Below are 24,263 nucleotides of genomic sequence, written 5' to 3' on the forward strand. Positions count from 1 at the left end.
TCGTTGGTAAAAAGGAGACCTTAAAATATAAAAAAATAATTATGGGATGTCGAATAATCTCCTATTTTTTTAACTTTTAAAGTAAAATAATAACGTATTTTCAATTTAAAATGTTACAAAGTTGAGAAGTAAAGCCTAATGTTAGAGGTTTGACATATGGTATATAGTTATACAGGTAATATATGCACCTTATGCCAATGTATATAATTCAGCATTTATGACGTCATCAACTTAGAATTTTAGTTTATAACATTTGACGGTTTATAACCTTTAATTATTATCACTAATGTTTTAAAGTATTTTGCAGATATTTGGCAATATGGTCCACTAGAACCAACCCAAATCGGAGTCTATAGGCTGAGTCGGTTATACGATTCAGTGCATCAGACAGAATTATATCTCTTTTTAACTAGGATAAAATGAGAAGAAAAAATACGCCTCGGCTTTAAAACGAATTTTACATTTTTACAAAATGCAATTGGCAATATATTCGATGTCATCTATGTTGTGCATTGGCTGTTTATTGGATATAAATTACGTCACCATGTATAAAATCCTTAAAATTAATTCACAGTCCTAGCTGTGGTAACTACCAAGCCTCCTTTTCTTCACACACAACATAACAATGACTGCCTTTTTGATAAAAGTTTTAACAGTATTTTAATATCAAAGGAACACTAATTGATATTTACAATTGTTTGAGAAAAAAGTATGTTACATTTAAAAGCTTAAGTAAATTAAAGTTTCTTCAAAGTAACTATAAAAATGTTGCAACTATTCATGTTAACTGCAAATAAATCAATATAAAAAACGCCACCAAAGATTAAAAAAAAGAAAGAACAAATTTTCGCTTGTATAGATCCTAGTAACAATATTTGGATTCAAATCTAAGAAAGCTAATAATTAATCATTCTTAATATTTGCTAGGAATAGTATTTTTTTTATCATATTTTAAAGTCTCTTTTTTACTAACTAGGGCTTATCTGGAGTAAATGCTTAACGTGGGATTCGAACCACGGTCTTCGGCACTAAGTCTACCGAATCATCCTAGAAAACATCCGGTTTTACCCAGCCTGATTACTGGCCTATCACAATCACGCGTTAATCTTTATTGAATTTTACACTACTACTAGAGACATTTACAAATACAATCACAAACAAAGGTACATCCATGCCCTGCGGGACCCAAATCCGCCATTATCACAGCAGCAGGATTCCTGGCGCCTTAACCACAGCAGCTACCAAGCCGGCAGAACTGCTTTTAACATGAACTACATTTAACTACATTTACCATTTTTAATAAACTTGAACTGTTTTCAGATATTTTATATTAATAATGATTTCAGATAAAAATGATAATTTTTTGATAAAAATATTCACCATGTCGTTTTAGATCAAAAATTAGATAGAAATAACTTTAAAAACAGCTCGTGAGAATGCGTCATTCAAAAGTAATGTAAAATAAATGCAACATATTTCATTTTAAACTTGGAAGATTCTGAACTATTTCGCCATAAAAAATACAAATAACTGGAAAACGATATCGATGAATTATGAATGTAGAGCGCAGTGGGCTGATATAATAAGTAAATGGTCTAATGTATTATTGTCTCAAATATGACTGAGTACTATACCGGAAATGTAAAAATGTAAATGTAAATATAAATTGATTTTAATATAGTTTACTTAGAAATTGCTAATATTTTAATAAATCCGGTTGACAAATATTAACATCGATTTCGAAACCCCCCTTAAAAAAACGATAGCAGACAAGGGGTTTTAGAAGCTGCACGATAAAGCTGCGTCAAATTATTGTTACATTAGAGGTTACGAAATAAATAAATTAAAATTCATTCGTAGCATTTTATAATTATTATTTAAAATATATGAAATTTTTGTGCTAAACACATGACTGTTGTATTTTATTTTCTTAATATTTGGAAGTGTCACCTCAAGCTGTGTTTGTCTACCAAGCGTTTATTGCACGTGCAAAACGATGACGAAAAAAACTTGAGTAAACTCTTTGCAACGAGAGTCTGGTGTGTTTGCCGAGACACGATATGCCACTTCAGTAGGTCTTTCTTCTCGTTAGTTATTACCATATTTTTATGCGAGCTACACCTTTGTTAATTGACGATAAGAATCAATTAAGAAATACGCGAGAAAATTTATTCATAATATAAGAAACATTTATTACTTAAGATGACACATAAGGATATATCAAACATTGACTGGTATAAGATTCTATCTATCGACGAAAACAAAATATTTATAATTGTTTAGAAATTGCAGGTAACCTTCGACGACCTTGGACGCAATAAAACTCTATTTTCATTGCTGATAATACCATTACATTTTATAGCTGGTTATATCATCGATAAAATAAAATATTTTATATTTATTAGTAAGTTACATGAATGTTACAAACTTAGTAATAATTAATTTGAATATAATTTTATGATATAAATATTGTATATTTTATTTTGATTTGCAAATTTTAAAACTAAAAATGCGTTAGTTAGGATAATATGGATGTATTACCTATTGAATAGAGCATTTTATAAAATGAATGATTTTATGCAAACAGGCAATGCCAATGCTGTAAATCCTACCTAACTGACACTAAAGTAACTATTGTAAAATTTGACCATTATCATGTATTTTTAATATATCTCCTAATATCAAATGACGCAATATTATAATTTTAGAGTAAAACGTTTTTAACTTCAACTGTACATGACTTAATGTCAGTTCAAAAATGTTTAATGTCGGCTCGGTTGGCGCAGTGGTAAAGGCGACAGGACGGTCCACCTACTGTTGCGATAGGGGCATGGTCGTAAATGTATGTTTTTTGATTGTTTAATATTTGTGATTGTCCTAGGCAAGAAAGCAAAATCCGACAAAGAAAATGATATCCCAGTCACGCCAGTAACCAGGTTGTAAATTAACCAGTAACCAAATTCTAATTCCTTTTTCGTCTTTTAGATGGTAGCTACAGAAAAATAGAGATTTCATTAATAAATAGAGACAACTTTGGAGAAATCTAGTCAACGTCCAGTATCTAGATACTACAATCACTTATTCGATCCATTTTATTGATTTGTTTGAATAGCTATAGTACGAGTCGTGAAGGAGAGAGTTTAAGATTTTTGTACTTTTTCCTGACTAAATTATAACCAAAATTAATTCGTTATATCGCATATTCGTCTAAGAAGTGTTGTGTAACCGGGTGTGTAGAAAACAAAGAAATTGCTTTAAGCAATCATTTTATTCCTGAATTCTGTTATGTCACTAATGTAATTGGTGTTACAATTTTTTTATATGATGTATTTTTGAATATGTAAATGTTAAACAATTTCATTGTTTAATACGTAATGGTTTTCTCGATTTCAGGAAAAATTATTGCAAATATTATGTTAAGATAATAAATGATAAAATGTATAACATATTTTTGGAATAAAGAAATGATTAGGATTAAAATCGGAAGAGATGAAGAATTTGTAAATAGAATAAAACTAAAATACAGAAGTTTAATTGAACATATTAACTCAGCATGTATACAGCCCAGCATTTCACATTTCTTTGTATATTCATTGTATTTTATTGTATTTATTATATATTTATTATATTATATATTTTTTACATTTTTATTGAATTTTATTAAATAAATTTGTATTTATTAAGGAACTAAATGTAGTGTTTATTTCGATTTTATTGGTGAATAAAAGTGACGCCAGGGATTAGTTACGTAATGCGATAATATCACAGGCGCGTCTGCGTGGTAAAATTTGTATAAGAACCAATCAAATGCCTTCACAACTGAACCTTTTCTTTACAGGTGCCTATAATAGAATTTTAAACTAACTAATGATATACTAGAATGGCGATCACAGACGTTGCGAAACTTTCTACAGACACCTATTGAGTTTTCTCTTTATTACTTTATGACTGTAGATTAATAACATTTAATACTACTGGTGTTGTGTTCAAATGTTGTTATTGTTGTGTTGGATGTAATCAGACAGTTTTTAGGCAATAAAAAACTGTGGTTATTTTTGTATTGATTCTTTTACCCTAATATTACTTAGTCATTGCGAAATAGAAAATATAATCCTTTTCGAAAAATCTCTTAATCATTCCTGCATTTTTTCAAATCCACTCTTTTTGTTGATATCTATAAAAAAACATATGGTATTCCTGCCGATATAGCGGCCCACCTAAGTTGTATTTATGATAATCTCTTCGTTTGAAATTTAAACATTAGCCGATGATGGGATCTTAACTGATGCTAGAGGGATAAAATATTTTTCAGGTTAGGTTATGCATTTTCCTTATCTATGATTAAAATCTAGAAGGCATCGACTGGATCGAAACGTAATTAAATAGAGTGTACGAGACAATGCAATAGAGGAAGATAAGAATGGTGGTGGATGGCTTTCTAAGCTGTGAATTATGGCATTTAAAATAAGATCGATTAAATGTTAAGAAAATAATAACTTATTTAACCCAACCCATTCAAGGTGCTGCCAGGGTTTTTTTCCCAGACGAAATAGCGCCACCTATAGATTACGCTTTACTTTTACCAATACCGCATATCCTTAGCAAGACTTTTATCGACCGTTGATATTTATTATACACCAGTCAACCACAAATATGATATGAAATACTTCCTTTTCCTTTCATGACTTGATTGCACAACCGAGCCGTTGTTGTTTGTGATTAAAATCCGAATTAATTCACATCAATCATCAAAGAATCGAAGGCTCCATGAATGGGATGCTTGTTTTCAAAGTCCGAAGACGAAGAAAAATATCTTTTATCGTGCTTTACCTTAGCCAAAATAAGTTTAATTAGTTTTCAATTCAGAACGGACCGAGCAATTCAAAACAAAATAGTCTCGATGACCTTTTCGGTTCAGGTCTAGAAATTGTTAATAAATATAGTTTTTTATGTTTAATTTTTCTAATTAGTTTGATTATGTAATGTCATTGATAAATCAATAGTTGTTATTATTACAAAACATTGATTAATTCGACAAGCTTTAAATCTATAATACGCGTAAGCCACGACAATTAATGGTGATTTAAATCAAGTAGGAATTTTTCATTCAAAGAAGACAAGGTGCAAATACTTACTCATGTTAGTCATCCATTTCAAATAACTCGCTGAAAAACAATACCAAACACTCTCACTTTTACAAATGCATCGTAAGATCCAAGGATTGAAAGCTAATAATAGCAGGACATACATGTGGAGTATTTTCGGCTCAAAAATTCTAAAATAAAATGTTCAATGAAGAATGTTTAACATTTTATTTGCGACGAGGTACTTCGTCTGATTCCTTCCTGGACTATTTACTGGTCGTATATATAAATAACGTTCATAGATCGAAATGATAAAGAATCCTGAACAGTTTCTGTTCTGTAATTCTGTACTGTGATTTGTGATAAACAAATTGTTTATTTCGTCATCCTCGCGAAAACATATATAGACCAATGTCAAAACAAGGTATGGCGATAATATTATATAACGGCATTTTAAAAACTGAAGATTGCACTAGAACGTTTAATGTCATTGAAAAGTAAAATAAACGCAACGTATTTCATTTCAAACTCGGAGGATTCTCAGCTATTTCGCTATAAAAAAATAACTGTAAAATGATATCGATGGATTGCCAATGTTAAGTGCATTGGGCTGATGCAATTTGTAAACGTGTGTTAAAATGTTTGCAATTTTAATGTATCTTATTTAATCATTGTCCCGAATATGCCTCGGGAATTTCATCATTAAATAACGTTATATTTCGTACCAATGCGATTTAGTTAAATATCAAATACAACTACTAAAAACAAAATGAAAACTGATGTTACGCTTGATTTAGATCTATAGGACTGCTATTGACATTAACTCTCTTTTGTTCTATAATTTAGTGTGACATTGTTAGTATCGGAAATGAATTAGAATTTAAAATGAGCTAATAATAATTTAAGTGTTCTTCTGACTCGTAACTATATTAGTTCTATTAGGTACAAATAAGTGTTAAGAAATTTTTTAAAATAATAAAAAAACAAACATTTTTATTAGAGTTTTACTTTGATACGATAAAATAGTATACAATACACCCTTAAGATCTTTGTATTTGTTAATATCACATTGAAATAGCAGGACTTCAATAACAGGTATTATATTATTTGTTATAACCTTAATAACAAGTTACAAATAGGAAATAAGTTTTGAGAAAGTACACATACGTAGAATTTTTTTCATTTATGTTAAAGGGATATTGCTTTACATTATATTTGATGTCGAAGAATTAAAATGTCTTTATATTTCTATATCAACTTATATTATTGGATCAATGAAAAATGTTTCATATTTGTTATTACCTAGAATTGGTTTGAAATGGTGCAATAGGTTGAAATAGAGAATATAGCGGGTAAGCACAGAATCAAAAAAATTTCTTCTACGTGATATTATGCTTCATTTATCATCGACGGTGGGATATATAGTTGAAGATGGCATAAGTGTACGAAAACGAACGGAAGGAACATAATTTTTTCGACGAGGTAATAATATTCTGTTAAAAATAGGGAAAAATTAGTAGCAAACAATTGACAATGCTAGTTTCCATCCTTAAATGTATTTCTTCAATGAAATAAGTAACCATTAATCGTTCCTATCATCGATACTTAACATTATCTAAAAATAAAACAACTCAAGGAAAGGAAACTGTAATTACGATGCCCTTTATGTTAAACGCGTTTTAATTACCGTTTTCTTAACTCATATTAGGAATTAAGTGCGCTCAGTCTTTAGAAAACAGAAACGTTTTCTCGATTTGTCACTAGACGTTATGGATTAGACCTACAAACCTAATTAAAGCAGAAGGTGAAAGAACAGATCGACGAAACAAACAAATACCCATGGAGAGTTATTTATAATTGGCACGCTCAAATAATCAAATAAAAAAATCACAATATTTACCTTTTTTGCAGGTTATTGACATTTCCTTGAAATAAAATAAAACATTCTTGTTTGCCATTGGTAAATCTCTCTTTTAATATACGCGCACTATAACCGTACTCAAAAGATACGCGAGTGAAAAAAAAAACTAGAAAATGATTCATCCCGAATTTTTTATTCGACTGGAGCGACGAATGTCCAAGGTGTGTTTTTAATTTATCTTCAATGGTTTATATTTCGAAAGTGAAAGGCCGACGGCAAGAATTGACGCGCGTATGCAGACACACACAAGCACGGGAACCGGGAAAAAAGTTCCGATTGAAAACCAGATCGGAAAAAAATAATAAGAAGAAAAAACCGATGGGTTTCGCGACATGTAGCTTGATGTTTTTCCTTTGATATAGCGGCAATTTTGAAATGTGACTGAGAACAGGTTACTACAAGGTTATAATTATCATAATTTTTGTATTTATTTTAGTTGTTAATATGTAATATTGAGAAGTGTGTGTATTCACGTCATATTGACATAAAAGTGGTAGTAAGCCACACAAACATTTATCGTGACTTTTTGTTGATGTTTTTATTGATTTTTCTGCACTTATGTAACATGTTCTAATTATTTTCATTAAAATAAAATCAAGCTCGTGACATATTGATTATGATATATTTTCTGTTTGGAATTAGATCAAGATTGTTGGTATTATTATTATTCTACCTTGAATACGCACAAACATTTTAAAATAAATTTTTTTCCTAATTATTGTAAACCATTCGACAAAGTACACAAAGTAACTTTGTTGTAGACCTTCATTCGGAAGTGTTTTTGGACTGTCTTCGGAAGAATGTTTACGGTAATATGAAACTCATAGTATAAACAAGCGATTATATATTATAAGATCATGTATTATAGTTATCATTGCAACTATAATATGGTATTTCATCATTTTGACGAGTATAATCTATTCATAACTGTAGAACTTTTACAAGAGAAAATCTAATTTTAAAATGTTAAAGACTAAATAAGGTGATGAGACGATGGGTGTCCTGTCTATATTAATTAACTATGGAACAAAAAAGACATCATATTGCGACTTTAAAACTCTCTGCGTTGTTTCATTGCTATGGATGAGGCTTGAATTTAATATCATAATATTGAATCAAAACACAAGATAAGTGTTTAGTGCATTGTGAGCATAAACCATCCTAGAAAGTGTTAATATTTTTGAGCTGAACAAGTAATTTTATTCGTGGATTACCTCCAAACTAGTTAATCAATAAAATCATATTATTATTGTAACTTTTTGAACCAATCCTACACTTTATTAAAGATTCTTAATTAAAACAATGGCATTTTCTCACGCAATTTTAGGAATCTGGTACGAATAGTACGAACCTCCAGCTTATTTATCAGATTTAGCTCAGAGGGAGTTAAATACTTTTGGCTATTTTCAAGTCTCAAAAAAACAGGAGATCTATAAATGGGTGGGTTGTTAGAAACAAACAAAAAATATAGTAAGAATAAAAATAATATTTACAACTACAAATCTGTCTTAGTATTTTCTTTCTTAAAACTAAACTAACTAAATCATGCTACATCAGTAAATTTGATAAAACGATATTAAGTTGTCTTATTTGAAATATAAATATGTCAGATTGTATATGACCTATATTAAAACAATATATTAATGACATTGAATGAACGAAAGGTGACCGTATATTTCAATAGATGCGGGTTATATACTTTTCAGCCGATAAAACAAGCTGAACACCATTACGGATGAAAACTTCTAATAACGTTTCGGGGCATCCTGTTTCTGGCATTGAAAATTAATTTAGAGAAATCGAGAAAACAACACGGAAATTTCGTTGAACCGTTTCCAATCGGCCTGATGCAAACCAGATCTCTCGGCAGCAAATGAATTTCCACCGATGCCACGTTTAACAATCACGGTCGCGTTTGTAATTTTCCGACGTCCAGAACGGGACGGACCTGCACCGGGTCGCCGATTGGGTTAGAAAACCGGCGTTTGGGCACCGGTTATTTTTGGGATACCGGAGGGCTATAAAATAATCGGGTTAGGTGTGCGGATGATGGTTCGGGCTTCAAAACGATCCACCGACGACCATGGGACATTTAAGTACTGCAGATTTAGCCAGCGTTCGTTTTATGTGTGCTGTGTCTCGACAGTGTGGATGACCTCTATCGAGTTCAGGCTTCAAATAGAATCGAGACGAACTTCTGCATCGCAACTACACTAAAATATAGCACATCGGCATCGAGCAACATGAAAAGGGCTTACGGCAATATATCACTAATGAAATTCTTCGGTCCTTATTGATTTACGCTTCAGGCAGTACATTACAGCCTCACTTTCAGTCCATTCAGTAATGTTTTACGTACGTTCAAGTGCATTATCCTAAATTAGAACCATTTATCGACTTGATCATCATCAGTTACCAGCATCCCCATTTATTGACTTGACAAAGTCTATATTTACATTAATATCATATAGTATCCGAATAATATCAACTAATTCTGTGAATTTGTGCTGGCGATTCTAAATTATGTATTATATATTTATGCTCTATCAACTGCATAATTAATAGTCACCTCATATCCACCTGAAGCAAACAAATTACGCTACTCGGTCGACTTACTCTTGGCCAACGACTTACAGTTACATCGCGAAATTCATAGTTAAAATAGATGCAAAGTCAATAAATCCTAAAATTACAATTTAAAATGTGTGTTGATAAAACACCTTCAATATCAATTTCTAAAACGGGTCAAATATCTTGGCTAGAATTACGATATAATACAATTAAAGAATAATGAAAATTTAAATTTATTATAAAAATACTTGTCCATCTTGACGTTATTTTTTATTACCTTTTACATTTCTTTTCTAAATAGGGTTTATCTGTACTGGGCTACGAACCACGGTTCTCGGCATTAAACCTGTCGACTCCGGAGTGATTAATTTAGAAGCTATGACCATTATCATCATCATGATCATCCTCATCATCATAGCCAGTGCACCTACTACTGTGACTGTCTACTTCTCAACTAATGCGCTGTTTTCCTATTTTTTAAATGGCTTTTCGCGATCTTGATCAATATTTTTTTTCTGAGCTGCTCACTGCCTCTTCCATTCAAAAACTCAATTTCGCCACATAATTCTGAGCAATTCGTTCATTTTTTATTGAACAGATGGGCCCAAACCATTGTAATCAGTATCTCCAAATTTGTTGTTCAAATGTGTACTGATTGTTGCATCTTAAACTAATGTCACACTATAATAGTATTCACCTTAGTCACACCAGAGCCATACAAGATTGATAAAAAAAGCGCACGAAAGAGACGAATAAGATATATGCGTCTTTACTGCAGAGCCTCCTTGAGCCGATCTCTGGTATTTTTTGAAAAAACTAAATGAGAACTGCTTAAAGTATAATACTCTAGTAGCGTTAGCAGGCCATTATAAAGAAAACTGTAAAAATGGACCTATTGTTCTTCTAACGACTAGAGAGTTGTGACTGAGACTCTTGCCTACCGAAAAACTGTGTAGACTTATTTTATACTTACGAAAGGACATTTTCATATCTATAGAACCTCTTAAACAGAAGTAGTTTGCAGCCACTAAAGGAGGCAATTCATCTCTTTTTTCAACGTCTGCTGCAGATATATCGATCATATCATAAGTTGAAGAATGTGGAAGATGTCTCTATTTGTTTTCGTATTCTCGCTTGCTAGCTCCGTTCATTTGGTAGTTCAAATTATTCTTGATAATTATATAGATTTTTCACATATCGCAATGACGCGGTAACATTCGATGCTGGACCATTGAATTGGTCAGCTTTTCTGACAATGGAATTTTCAGGTCTTCTAACTTGTGAATCATGAAATTAGAATTAGACAACATATTTTCCACACTTTTTAAATCAGTGTCTTACTGGTGCCGCTCAATCTCCCGAGAATTCGTCAATTTCCGATCGGGATTAATCTCTCAACTGAGATCTCGGGAGATCAAGATTCCGCAAGAATCTGGATTCCCTAGATCAAACATAATAAATGAGTACTTAGGAATATTGTTAATAGTCCTTGATATGTTAATGAACATATATAGCCTTTCGAGTGCAAAAATTAGATATTGATACATTTGAGATCACTTACTGAAGTAATTTTCTAAATGAGTGAGATGAGAATCTGCTCTACGTTAGAATTAAATTTTTCCAGACCCCTCTCAAACGGAAAATATATCCGAAATGAGAACCAAATCCTTCAAGTTCAATGCTTAATCCTTTTAACAATTCCGTTCCAGCAATGTGTTTTGCTAGTTTGGTGGAATATGGCTAAGCTAACCATTAAGTGGCAACTCCAGGATATTATGGAGGAACACACATGATAAATTACAATCGAGAACCACATAGTGAAGCCTATATCTTGCACTATCCTTTGAGACTTCCCTGATAATTATACTGTCATAAAATAAGTATTAATTTTTTATTTAAATTTGGCCCATCGCAGTAAAAAATTAATCAAAAATTGTAAATCTCTGTGATTTTAAACTATCAAATGCGTATTAATTGGCAAACGTAGTTTAATTTGCAAAAACCTAAAAGCATTGACATTCAGGGACAAAAACTAACGCCGAGACAATGATGTAACGTTTCATAGGCACTTATTTCCGATAATGATGAAAGACGAAAATCAAACGAATTTATATGCCGAATTGGTAGTGACGAGAACCGTTTCTGAAACGCATAATTGTGACTGAATTATAAATTGCAAAATTTATTTTTACTACGCCTCAATTTGTAAAACGATGATATTAACATGGTTCCTTTTTTATGAATCTATTGAGGTCGAGATCCACAAATATTTTCGAACTAAATCCAATATTCGTCTATTGCGAGCCATTAATCTGAAATGTTGACACAGATCGCATTCAGTCTTTTTTTTATTGATTGCGAATTCTCGATAATCACTTTAAAACACATCTCATCTTATCGAAGTCACTTGTTCGCAAAAAAAGGAAAATACTCGTGTCTCGTTGAATTAAAAATAATTATATTTTATCGATCCATTATTAATTTATTCGCCACTCTTTTGTAAATATCTTTCGACGTAATCGTTATTTATTTAGATCTAATTTTAACAGAGATAGAACTTTTTTTACTGTTGTTTATCCGTTCAACCAATCGCAGAATGCCGTGTGTTATCAACACGATTCTTATCTCATCTCGTTCTGTTAGCAGAACTTTATATTTAGTTCTTCGGTTGGGATTTTTAAGTCTATCTTTAAAATGATGGAAGATTGTGGTTCAATTGAAATCGTACTGACGAGTGTCCACTAGTGCGGAACAATTATTATGATCACTAAAACTTTGTGGTTTCATTTAATATTATGTAGTTTAAATTATTTCCCAATATTTTAATACCACTAGAACATAATTGAGGTTTTCGTACTCACGTATAATGTTGGGTTAGCAATTGTTGAAAATTAATTACATTCAACGCCATATGAAATACCATATGAATATAAAAATGTTTATAATCTCTAAATATGTTGATAGTTTGATTGTCTTCGTGAAAAAACGTCATGATATACTGATTTATTGCGAGTGAATTTTTTGTAAATGAATTAAAACATGCAATCTAGATTATGGAAATTGATTGCGTTATATAAAGATGACATATCATTGATGACTGATTATCTGAAGCAATCAACACCTTCAATAACACTTAATATTATGATATAGATCATATTGAACAGAGAGCACGCGCCCAAAAACCTTAGGAATACTACTAAATAAGGAAGGAAAACTAAAAACTAGGTAAGAAATTGAAGAGCGTTTATTGATTTGTAACTCGCTACTTCACCGGGGAAGTAAGAAGCATGTCAGATTATTACTGACAAAAAATTGATCTACTAGAAGTCCAACTATAGGAAATCATTGTGTGTGATTGAATGAAGAATGTGCGCATTAAAAAAAGGACCGGAATAGTTTCAGAGGCATGGTAACTACATTTTTTAGCACAATAATCATCGCAATGACCTATTTGAACAATCATTTTAAATTATTATTAAAGCCAGCATCAATTGGTTTTTTAATTAAATAAAAGGCTTGTTTGCAGAATATGTACCTGTGTTTTGCATATTACCTATTAAAAAGTTAGTACCAACATTAAAAAGAAAGCTGTTAAAATTTCATGATATTCTACTTATAAGTTTGTGAGTTATTGTGCTCAGAGTGACACTACTTTTTTTATTTTAAAAACAACGGATCAAAAACAATTTCGTGTTTTAACTTTACACTGCTTCTTGATGTTAAATATACCGTTCAAGGGAAGCAATAGTTTGAAAAGTGTTATAAGGACTTCGCTCCATCAGAAACACCAATAAAACGTTGCTTTTCAGGCTTCAAACGTGATCATAGAGACACCGATGATGTAGAACACAGTAGACGTCCAAATGAGGTGATAACACCAGAAAACATCAAAAAAATTCACAAAATCGTCTTGAATGATTGAAAAATGGAGTTTCGTGAGTTATCTAATATCGTAAAGATATCAAACGAATGTGTTGATTTAGTATTGCATGAAAATTTTCTATGAGAAAGCCCCGATCAAAGTGTGTGCCGCCTTTGCTCACTGTTAACCAAAAACAAGAACGTACTGATGATTCTGAGCAGTATTTGGCCATGTTGGATGACAATGGATGAAACATGGATCTACCACTTCATTCCGGAATCAAAACTATCGTCATCAGAGTGGACAATAACTGATAACAAGCCTATTTTAGGTAATAGATAATAATATAATAATAATAATAATATAATAGATAATGAAATGTTAGAGCGGTGTTGAAATGATTGTATTGCTCTTACTAGAGATTACGTTGATGAATTGTTTTTATGCATTCATTTTGAACAAAAAAAAACGCCATGGATTTGTCAGTCTATGTGTTATCACTGGTGTTCAAAAATTTCTTAAACTGCATAAGTCATCATGGGGATCCTCTGGGGAACTTCAGTTATGATCAAACTTTAAATTTGTAAATGAACATTATAAAAAATCATCATCAAAAGAATTTATAGTTCATAAATTAATCAATTTGTTTTTTTTTCTATTATACATAAAAAATAACCTCTATTGATATCAGGTTTTATTATCGAATTACTTGTGTCACTTTGAACTCTCTTATTAAATTTATAACTTCAACACAGCGAGACCATAAAACAAGTAGTAGATTTATAATGACTATATCCAATAAAATTCGTTAAAATTAGCTAGAAAGTCCAGCCAGACGCGCAATAGCCAATGACAAGAATTAAAAAAAATACACACACACACACAGACAGACAGTGTCTGACACCTGCTTGACTGGAGCACCAAAGAACATATTTAAAAAATTCTTAGAAGTCGTAAATATTCTTAGACGCGACGAAAAGCTGATCTTGCCAAAATGTTAAATAACTTTCGCGCTTTCTTTCAGCGGACTCCTTCGTCAATAAGTGATAAATCAAAGAAAACGCCAACCGATATCAAAATATTTTGAAACAATTTAATGCCCGACGGTCTTAAATCAAAATTGAGAACGAAAGACGCGTTTTTTCCCTCGTCCCGGAATACTTGAACGTTAGAGAATCAAGCCGGCTCTGTAATTTTGCAATGTTTTTTAAATGTCAGGATCACATGATCCCGCGGTTTATATAGCGGCACATTAGCGTGCTGTATTTTATAGTTATTTACTATGTATTCTGTTGTGCGACATAAAATCATAAACTCATAATTCAGACGATATTGGACGCGCAGGTTTTTCATTTAAATAAATTGTGACTTTTGCTTTTTTTCTCGTATTTTCTGATTATATTTAGAAACAATGTCCGAAATTTGTCACAATAACTAACTTATTTTTTGATATAACGTTTCGATCCCTGATCGTTAATGGGCCAGTAGTCTCGTCAGATTTTATTAGACTATTATTTGATGGAATTGATTATTTAACACTTTCACATTCTAGAACGCGAATTTCTACATATAAACATTATTTTATAGTGTAATCATACAGTCCATAGTTTAATAATAGTAAATTCAATACGTTTTATTGAAATTTACTTGAACAGAGTCATGTCATTTGGCAAAAAACAATTAAGGATAATTTTAAGATTCGGGAATAAAGTAAAAAATGTTTCTTATTTATTTAAAATTTGGGAAATACATATGGATGTATTAATAATACAGTCAAATTCATGCAAGTACAAATAATATTAATAACAATAAATGTTTAGATTAAGATTTTACTAAACATATCTAATGCAAAATGTAATAAATAAATATATTTAAACAAGTTAATAAAATTTAATTAAACTTGATCATATTCAAAAAGTAAATAATAGTATGTGAATATTATTACTTTGAAATGAGATATTTTATGATTTAATATGAGAGTTCTAAGGAATTGCTATGTAACTATTTTAGTGATCGAGAGCGCTTGTTTTATCCAGCGAAACAATTCTCGTTCGATTCTACCATTATCTTACAACTACTTAATTTGTTATTTGTAAGTCCTAAAATTATACTTAGTAGTTTGTCAAGAAATTAATTTAATGTGCAGATTTTGTAAACAAAATAATTTTGAGTACGTTTTCCGCAATATATATTTTATTTTAATTTTGACAAAATTTCATGAATTACAGATATTAAATTTATCTTATATATAAGTATATTACAAAAAATAGCAGATGATAATTGAGGAAGCTATTTAAAAAAAAATAGTGTGTGATTCAACCGATCTGACCAGTATTTAATAAGCTCTTCTTAGGATTCCTAATCTATACATGGCACACATAAATTCACGTCATTGAATGATGTTCTGGGCGAACTATAACCTGAATCTAATTCTAGAGAATAAGTATATGCGTTAATTTAATTTATTAACATAGTTCTGTTCATTAAACAGTACCTTTTTACAAATATGTACTTTTTACAAGTTAGATTTCGGTTGAACCAGACTGCGCTAAATAATATTTCCTTACTAGACACATTACTGTAGACATTATTAGCCTGGAAGACTAAAAGAAAATTAAGAAAAATCCCTATATTACAGACGTGGTGCAGTTATATAGCCATTGTTAATTTTACTCACTGTAAGCTCATCAAATGTTGATCTATTTGGTGGAGGTTTTTAAGGTGGAATTTGAAAGTAAAGCAACAAAATATTGCACCTCTGTGGGATATTTCATGTGTGGATTTTTTTTGCCTATAAAAATTCATTTTGAAGAATTAAATATTACATTTTGAATTATTTTTGTCAACTGTATCGAAACCATTATCTGTAAAATTTCAAAACTAATAACCATTTTTATTGAGGATACAACACATCAACGGTATTCGTAGTAAAACTTCTCTTTCTAAAACTCAATTGATCTTCTTAATGGGTCAGTAATTCTTGAGCGAATTGATACATAATAACAAGTAAAATCTTATTACAGTAATTTAAACAAATAAAGATACAGACGATTACGACGTTATATAGAATAAGTCGCGCCATCTATTGTAAATCTTTCAAAATAATTTACAGAACTATATAGTAGAAATGTTATTGTAATGTATACAAAATATTTAATAACAACAACAATTCGGGACAGAGTGGCTATAATATTAATTAATAATTAAACTTGTAATAAAATATATTTAAATACTATTGAAATAAATAGGTTTAATACGTTTTCACAAATGTCCAACGGCAAACATTTGTTTAATTGATACGAATACAGGCAGCGGGATTCAATGCATCGGCATCCTCTCGATTCGTGATCGTCGGAATTTTAATTTTGAAACGAGACGATACATCTGTTATTTTTTTCTGTCCCATCGAATACGTTTCGGCTATCATATGATTCATGTAAATAATAGTAATACTAATTTTTTTTTGAATCGAGGTTGGGGTCTTGACAGGCTCTTTTACGAATAACAAATCGATTCCTACGTCCGAGGGTCGTAACCGAATCAAAAGCTAGACGGACAACGATTAAAAATAAGGAAAAATGTGTAACCACCGAAGCAAAATAATAAATAAATTTAGACGGTCGAGACGGGATATTTTTAAATTAAAAATCTGGGCGTCAAAACTGCTATTTATTTGAGGTCCGTCTGCGCCCGGTTGCCAGTCTGCGTTTAAAAAAATACCACTCAAACACTCAATTGGGATGAATCGATTAGCTTTTTACTCCCTCACCTTGACGTATCGATTATGTCATTGAATATTTTCACTCATAAATATTACCGGTGACGTGCGAAAACTTTCATGACCGCGTACGTTACCGTAAACATCATTTTTCTGACCGTCCACTAGTTTGTAAGCGTATAGGTATATTTTCATATATATTTTTTGGGATAAATAATGTTCTAAAGTGCTTCGTATTTATATACGTCATTCAGTACTATTATATTTGGCTACAGTAACAACAATAATCCGCAAATAACACGTCTGCTGAAAAGAATCCTATTTTAATCTATACCTCTCTATAAATATCAAGTTATTTCCACCACTAGATAAGGGCTTTAATGATGCCACTTCTCAACAGTAGAAATTTTAAAACATTAATTAGAGACAGTTGATTGGTCTCAAACCATGATTAACTAGAAAGATCACTTTGTTCACACCAAGATCTTTTCGACAGCCCATTGAAGCGATTTTTCCAGGAAAAATTAAAAACATACATGAGTTTACGAATACATAGGCTTTTTAGTAAATTATTTCTGGTCCAGTCTCCCTCAGTATTAAGATACTTAAGGATAATGATCTATTTTAAAAATCCTATTATTTTGCAGTATGGAGGGTTGCATAAATATAAATGCACATTTTAATCAATTTTGTTATATATATTGAGTTTGTGATTGTATATATTAGTATCATGCTTGCTGTATAGTAACTATTTCTGGTTACACCGGCAGTATTGAGATACTTATGGACTATGATATAACTACTTTAAAAATCATAAATATTAATTGGTGTCGAAAATAATCGAAATAATCGATTAGTTTGCAATATGGAGGCTTGCATAAATATAAATGCACATTTTTATATATATTACTAAATAGATAATATAATTAAAAGTTCGGATTAGATTCTGATAGATTATCTAAAACAACATATTATTATGCAATTCCCCGTATTCATATATAATAGATTATTTAGATTATAACCAGCAATATTGATAATATACCCAACTGATTGAATATATTAGATTGACCATGTCTTGCTAAATAACAAATATGATAAGAAACATTTTCAAGAATTGTAGAATTGTAGCTTGAACATCTATATTTTGTTAATTATTATTAAAGGACGCATCCAAATATAAAAAGTTAGCTCATATCGAGAAGTTATAACGGGAACAATTGGAAAGAAATTTTCTAAAAACTATGAGTCTTGAGGGTAGCTGTATCTATCAATAAACTTATATCTTCTTTTACATCCAGTATGTTAAGAATAACGGTGGTAAAATAGTGAATCAAAATACATCTAGGATATCGTTTCGTTTAATATCAAAATTCTTTGAATCTTAAAAAAAAAACAGGTATATATTATATGAATATATAAATTATTTATCTTCCCGATTCTATTTACACCCTGTTTATTGCGGTAGACTTTTATTCAGTTTTGGTAATTACTAACCAGCAACTGGAATTGTTATTGTTATAGTTGGTTTGCATATTTAAGCGCTGATACACAGTGCACAGTGGCGAAATTCAACCAAGGTCGTCGCAATATGCAATTCACGTCAATCGCTACTATTAGGTCTGGTGACAGTAACATTAATGATTCTCAAATAACTATTTAGCGTGAGGGTAGTACAAAACTGAATCAAAATTATGAACAATTGCATCATTCTGTTGTTGTCATTTTTATAAGTAAAAAGCATGAACATTTTCGATTTCTTTTAGTTATTTGTTTAAGATAATTTTTTATGACAGTAAATGTTAAATTCTAGACATATGTTGTATTCAATGAAATGTTTTAAAATATGTGTTATAATTCATATGATTATAGATTAATGAGCATATGAGCATCATCATCGTCAAGAATAGACGGACTACTCAACTAGCTCATACATCATTTATCAAAACATGTGACAATCGATAAGGAAAATCTAAAATGAGTACAGCAAGGAGGTAAAAATTTCTATTTAAGTGGTTTAGAATTGTTATGATTAATCTGCTTGTATAAATGGTTGTTTCCCTTTCAATGCCTAGCTCAAACTCATAAGTAACGGTTGTAAGCTGCTTACAATAAATGAAACCATCGATTTTAACAGCTTATAATAAACTAGTGGCAGGTCATCTTACCGAATTCAGAGTAATGTCTTCGAACCATGGATATTAGGTTTAGGTTTTGTCGAATATGGTCGCTTTTTGCGGTTACGGGATCCTAGCGAATCATGTTTCTTTCATTATGATACCAAAACGTAAATACATAATTGTTTTAAAATGCGATATTCGAAGTTCTTGGCACCATTCAATCAACTATTAAAAGCTTATCTAGTGACTTGATGACAATTTATTATTTTATCCCATTTCGATACCTTTGGGCATACATCATTAATATTAATATCATTATTTTGAACCGTTTTAAACGTATCTCGGTGTGTTGTTTTCAGTAAGACATAGACGCTAAATTTTAAATTTTTAAAATTCGCAAACATTACATGCACGTAAATTTGCGAGATAAATGTGGTGACTGAGTGTCAATTGAGTCGTTATTTACCGGACTCACCTGACCCAGCTTTATGTGATTTATTTGCATTATGATAAGGTAACATCCTCTTTACACATGCAATGTCTAACATTATTTCAAAATGATGTAACCGTTTAGTTTATTTGTTAAAAAAACGTTATTTGCTTGCGGTTATAGTTCAATTTTACAAAAAAAAAGTTGCATGACGCTATTAGACTGATAACATCGAGTAATTTTTAGCGAACAACTTACAATGGCAACGTGTGATTTATGAGTCTAATCTCTAACGCGGGCTCAAAACAAGCTAAATGTGAAATCTTTTGTCATTAAAAAGTAGAATATTAAAAAAGCCGTCATTTCCGCTCGGTAATATTGCCAAAATGGTACCCGCCCGTCGATGAGTTTACTACAACTGATAGTACACCGGCCAGTCATTCGTCGACAAACTATAAAAATAGATCTTAATGAAAGGTGTTTCATAGCAATTTTCCGAAATTAGAAACAGTCGATTTACGATTTTCGGTACGAGTTCATATTTAAAGGTTTTATTCAAAAACGAAAAAACGTGTTCGGGGTCGCTTGTTTAATGCTATGTACAGTGATTACCAAAAATCATATACAGTATCATCTTGTAAAATATAACAAAAAATTAGATTATTAGAAAATAATATTTAATTTATGTAGAATGATCACTAAATTAAAAACAAAGGTCTTTTGTGTCGAGAATTAAAATATGTTTTATAATTATATTTTAAAATCTTCTTTTTATCAACCAGGGCCTATCTGGACTAGATCTACTTCTTAACGTGGTCAACTTAAAAATCATCCCAGAAGACAACTTTACCCGGCCTGATTTAGATACCAAATATCATATACAGTATCATCTAGTAAAATATAACAAAAAAAAATATATTTAAATATTCATTTACGTAGAATTATCATTGGAATTAAGGACAAATGTCATTTGTGTCGAGAATTAAAATATCTATATTATAATCATATTTTAAAGTCTTCTTTTTTATCAACGAGGGCTTATTTGGACTAGACCTACTTCTTAACGTGGGCTCTGAACCACAGTCCACGGCACTGAGTCTACCGACTGGCGACTGATCAACTTAGAAAACACCCAGAAGACACCTTAGCTGTACCCAGCCAGATTACTGGCGTGATTACTGGGTTATTCCTTGTTCGAATTTACACATTTATCTATCTATAGACTCTTCGAATTACAACAATAGCGTGTCTAAAAGCCGGGTAAAATATTATCCTTTTGATGAGTTTAGAGTAATTCTTCTAATAAAGCATTTATAATTTAAGATTGTTATATGATATTGGTTATAGTTCTATTTATTATATAATGTTCTGAGTCTTACTAGAAGCACCATCCATATTTGGATGGTCTCTGGTTCAGAAACATTCACCGAATCTGTATTTTGTTACTTAAATCGTCAAAATATAAATTCGAAAAATAATTGCAGCTGATGGTTGACGATGGCAGTTACAATTATTATACAAATAATATTTAGTTTAAGCATTAAACCTTTATGAGCAAGAAAGAGAACATAATTGGAGAAAAATATATACCAGATGTAATATTGTTTGAATGATAAATCTGAAATTATAGTAAACAAAGTTTCAATTAACTGGACATAAATATATTTAACATAAACGAAAATAAATTAAAAAAAAATTAATAGTGATAATTCGCGATGTTCTCTCCAGGTTCCAGAAATGTAGAACTCAACTACTTTTTCGAAAATTGTGAAACAGCGTTAGCATAATCTATGGGAAATTACTTTGTAGAGGACCAATTGAAAATTCGCGAAAGTAAATAATCGGTTTGCGATTTCTTCCAAAAGTCTTACTACTTTTTGATCGGAATATAAATTCTACAAATTCTACGAGTGCTATCAATTGGAGTAAATTTAAGTTGGTTCAAGGGCAAAAATGTGTAAATTTACCGCTAAAATACGTAACGCTTTTTCTAGACAATATAAAGCGATGGAAAATTATATTAGCGATTCAATAATGGATTTCCCGCAACAATAAGAAAATGAGATGTTTTCGCTATTATGAATTTCAATTTTAACATGATAATCTGATCGGAATATTAATTTTTTTGACCATCGACAATAAATCACGTTTTGACGGAGATATATGTTACAAAGCGCACTTCAATTTTTATTATCATTTCGTTTTAATTTTAAAAACAATATGTCTTACGTGATATCGAACAGGTACATTATATCCTTTTGAACTTGGGATAGAATAATTGAAAAGAACGAGACGCTAATGAAAACAACACGATCTAGGAAAACTGAGTCTGGTAATTAAGTTATCTCGTTCAGGATTTACAATGTTGTTTTTCTTTAGTTTTAGTCGTATATGCACCGAGAATTGTTTAACTACGACCGATACGTCTAGCGTAAATTTGATGGGCATCAAAAGAGATTCGAACTAATCAAAGACTTATTTATTTACCTTTATGGACCGCCGAAGAGAAATAATGGAAACAGATGTCAATTTTTACTTGACGGGTTTTACGATTTGTTGGGGTTTTGACTGAAATAGTACAGGTGTAAAATATAACCGGGTGTATGATAAAAATTTTAAACTGTTGGGAAAAACCGGTGGTAAATTTCTCACTTACACGGCTATAAAGCTATTAAGTGTCAGAATCAAGACATTTTTTACCTGACGCCAAAACGACTTATTTAGGTGAACTATTTGAAGAGTTTTATGTTTTTTCTAAACATGATGAAGTATTGTTAGCTAATCTATGTAAGATATAAATTACGTTAAGTCATATACGACCAGTACTAGCCTTGGATAACTGCAGAAAGTACATAATAAATAATGTTTAATAACTTATGTTGAAATTGGCGTTACGGGTCAGAGGTTAGCGCCTCAAGAATAATTGAAGGAATATCTTTTTTCTCCACAGCAAGCTGATAAAACTTATGTTGTATATATTTATACTGGCGCTAGAGCAATAAATATCGCATTGATGCACGTTCACACACACACACACGCACGCATCTTTATTACACTTAACCTTCCTTTTATAAAGAAAATAATACAACAATATTACGATTCTTTTATTATTACTTCACCACAATACATTCGTTATTTCGTAATTCAAAAGTAAATTTAATTTGTTAAATAAGGCGAGAAGCATCGATCGGAATAGATAATCTGATGGCGCCAAGTCTGACAAATAAGCTGATCTCTTTTATACAATAAGAGCTTTGATTTTGTATTCTTTTCGATTAAATTTTTATCGTAAATCGACGAACGTATTTAAATAAAATTAGATATTTAATTCAGTTGGGTTAATTAAGTCTTGCCCAAACATATTTTAAATGTTCCAAAAGTAAATTTATATTAGTATATAGAATTAATTTAATAATTATAATGTATCATAAAATTATTAATGTATTTTTTGTTTCAGTTCCATGTTGACTGTAAATTTCGCACATATTTAATATAAGCGCTAACCTCAATATATTCATTAATACACAATCAAAACATCACTTTATTAAAATAGTTAATATGCTGAATAAAATGTATTGACGACTGTGCCAGATTTTATTGCTTATATTTACGTTGCCTCTGTCCACTGATATTTAAAAATGGCAATGGTGATGAAAAAAAGAAACAAACAATATTTTTAATTTGATAATATTACATTGCGTCGCATCAAACGTCATATATTTTGACTTGATGTTTATATATCAAGTTTTGTTATGCACTGACCACTTGTTGATTTAGTAAAGAAAAAGAAAATGACTAGCAACAGAATAAACGATTATTTCCTTGAAATAAAAAATATTATACGTTAAAAACATATGTATCGATGAAAATAATTATTTAATGATGTTATCGTACCAGTCTGTTATTTTTCTATGTATCGGACTGATGTAACCTAGAAGCCTAATCGTGTGCTTTTTGCCGGTATATAAATGAACAAAACAGAAAATCGTCAATTTTTATTTTATGTTACGTTAAACACAACTAAAACAATTGTGGGAAAATACTGAATGGACTTACCAGCTCCTTTATTTTTTGTTAACACAGCATCTTCGTCCTTAAGAGGTGATTTATTCCTGGCATAAGCTAAACTGAAGAAACAAGGGACGAATATGGCACTGTATATGGCAAGGTATCTCAGCAGATCCATCGTGTTCAAATGACGAAATCGAATGGATAGAAACACTGGCACTGACCACAACGGTAAGGATTAATTTCAATATTTTTATATAACGCGATTAGTCGAACCACAGCGTAAGTCAATATAACTGAATACAAGAATATTGAATCAAATAAATAAATATTATGTAGTAAAAATCATCGCGAAAAAAAAACGAAGCCAAAAATCTATTTATGTAAGACGAATATTTGTGTTTCAAACGCTACGCAAGCACTCGCTATACTGAACGAGAAAAGTGCGGTGTGTAGCTATGTAGATTCCCCTACTCTGATGCGGGTGGCTGCTCTTTCCCGCTACAATCCTTAAGGATAATCTTGGCGGTCTGTCTTCGTGAAGTGGTAGTG

The 24,263-nt window shown here is 30.9% G+C and overlaps 1 protein-coding gene across 1 annotated transcript in view; it reads right to left on the reverse strand.

Moving 5' to 3' along the window:
* sog (chordin short gastrulation) overlaps positions 1–24,181 on the reverse strand; it is a 91,620-nt gene extending 67,439 nt beyond the window's left edge. Inside the window, exon 1 of the mRNA XM_076395689.1 lies at positions 23,760–24,181. Coding sequence (XP_076251804.1) covers positions 23,760–23,889 — 130 coding nt within the window. The 5' untranslated portion in view covers positions 23,890–24,181. The remainder of the gene's footprint in view (positions 1–23,759) is intronic.
* Between the last annotated feature and the right edge of the window lie 82 nt (positions 24,182–24,263).

The sequence above is a fragment of the Rhynchophorus ferrugineus genome, unplaced genomic scaffold, assembly GCF_030347505.1.
Source record: "Rhynchophorus ferrugineus isolate W39M unplaced genomic scaffold, kcgeb_rfMv2 rfM2, whole genome shotgun sequence".
In the NCBI taxonomy this organism is placed as follows: domain Eukaryota; kingdom Metazoa; phylum Arthropoda; class Insecta; order Coleoptera; family Curculionidae; genus Rhynchophorus; species Rhynchophorus ferrugineus.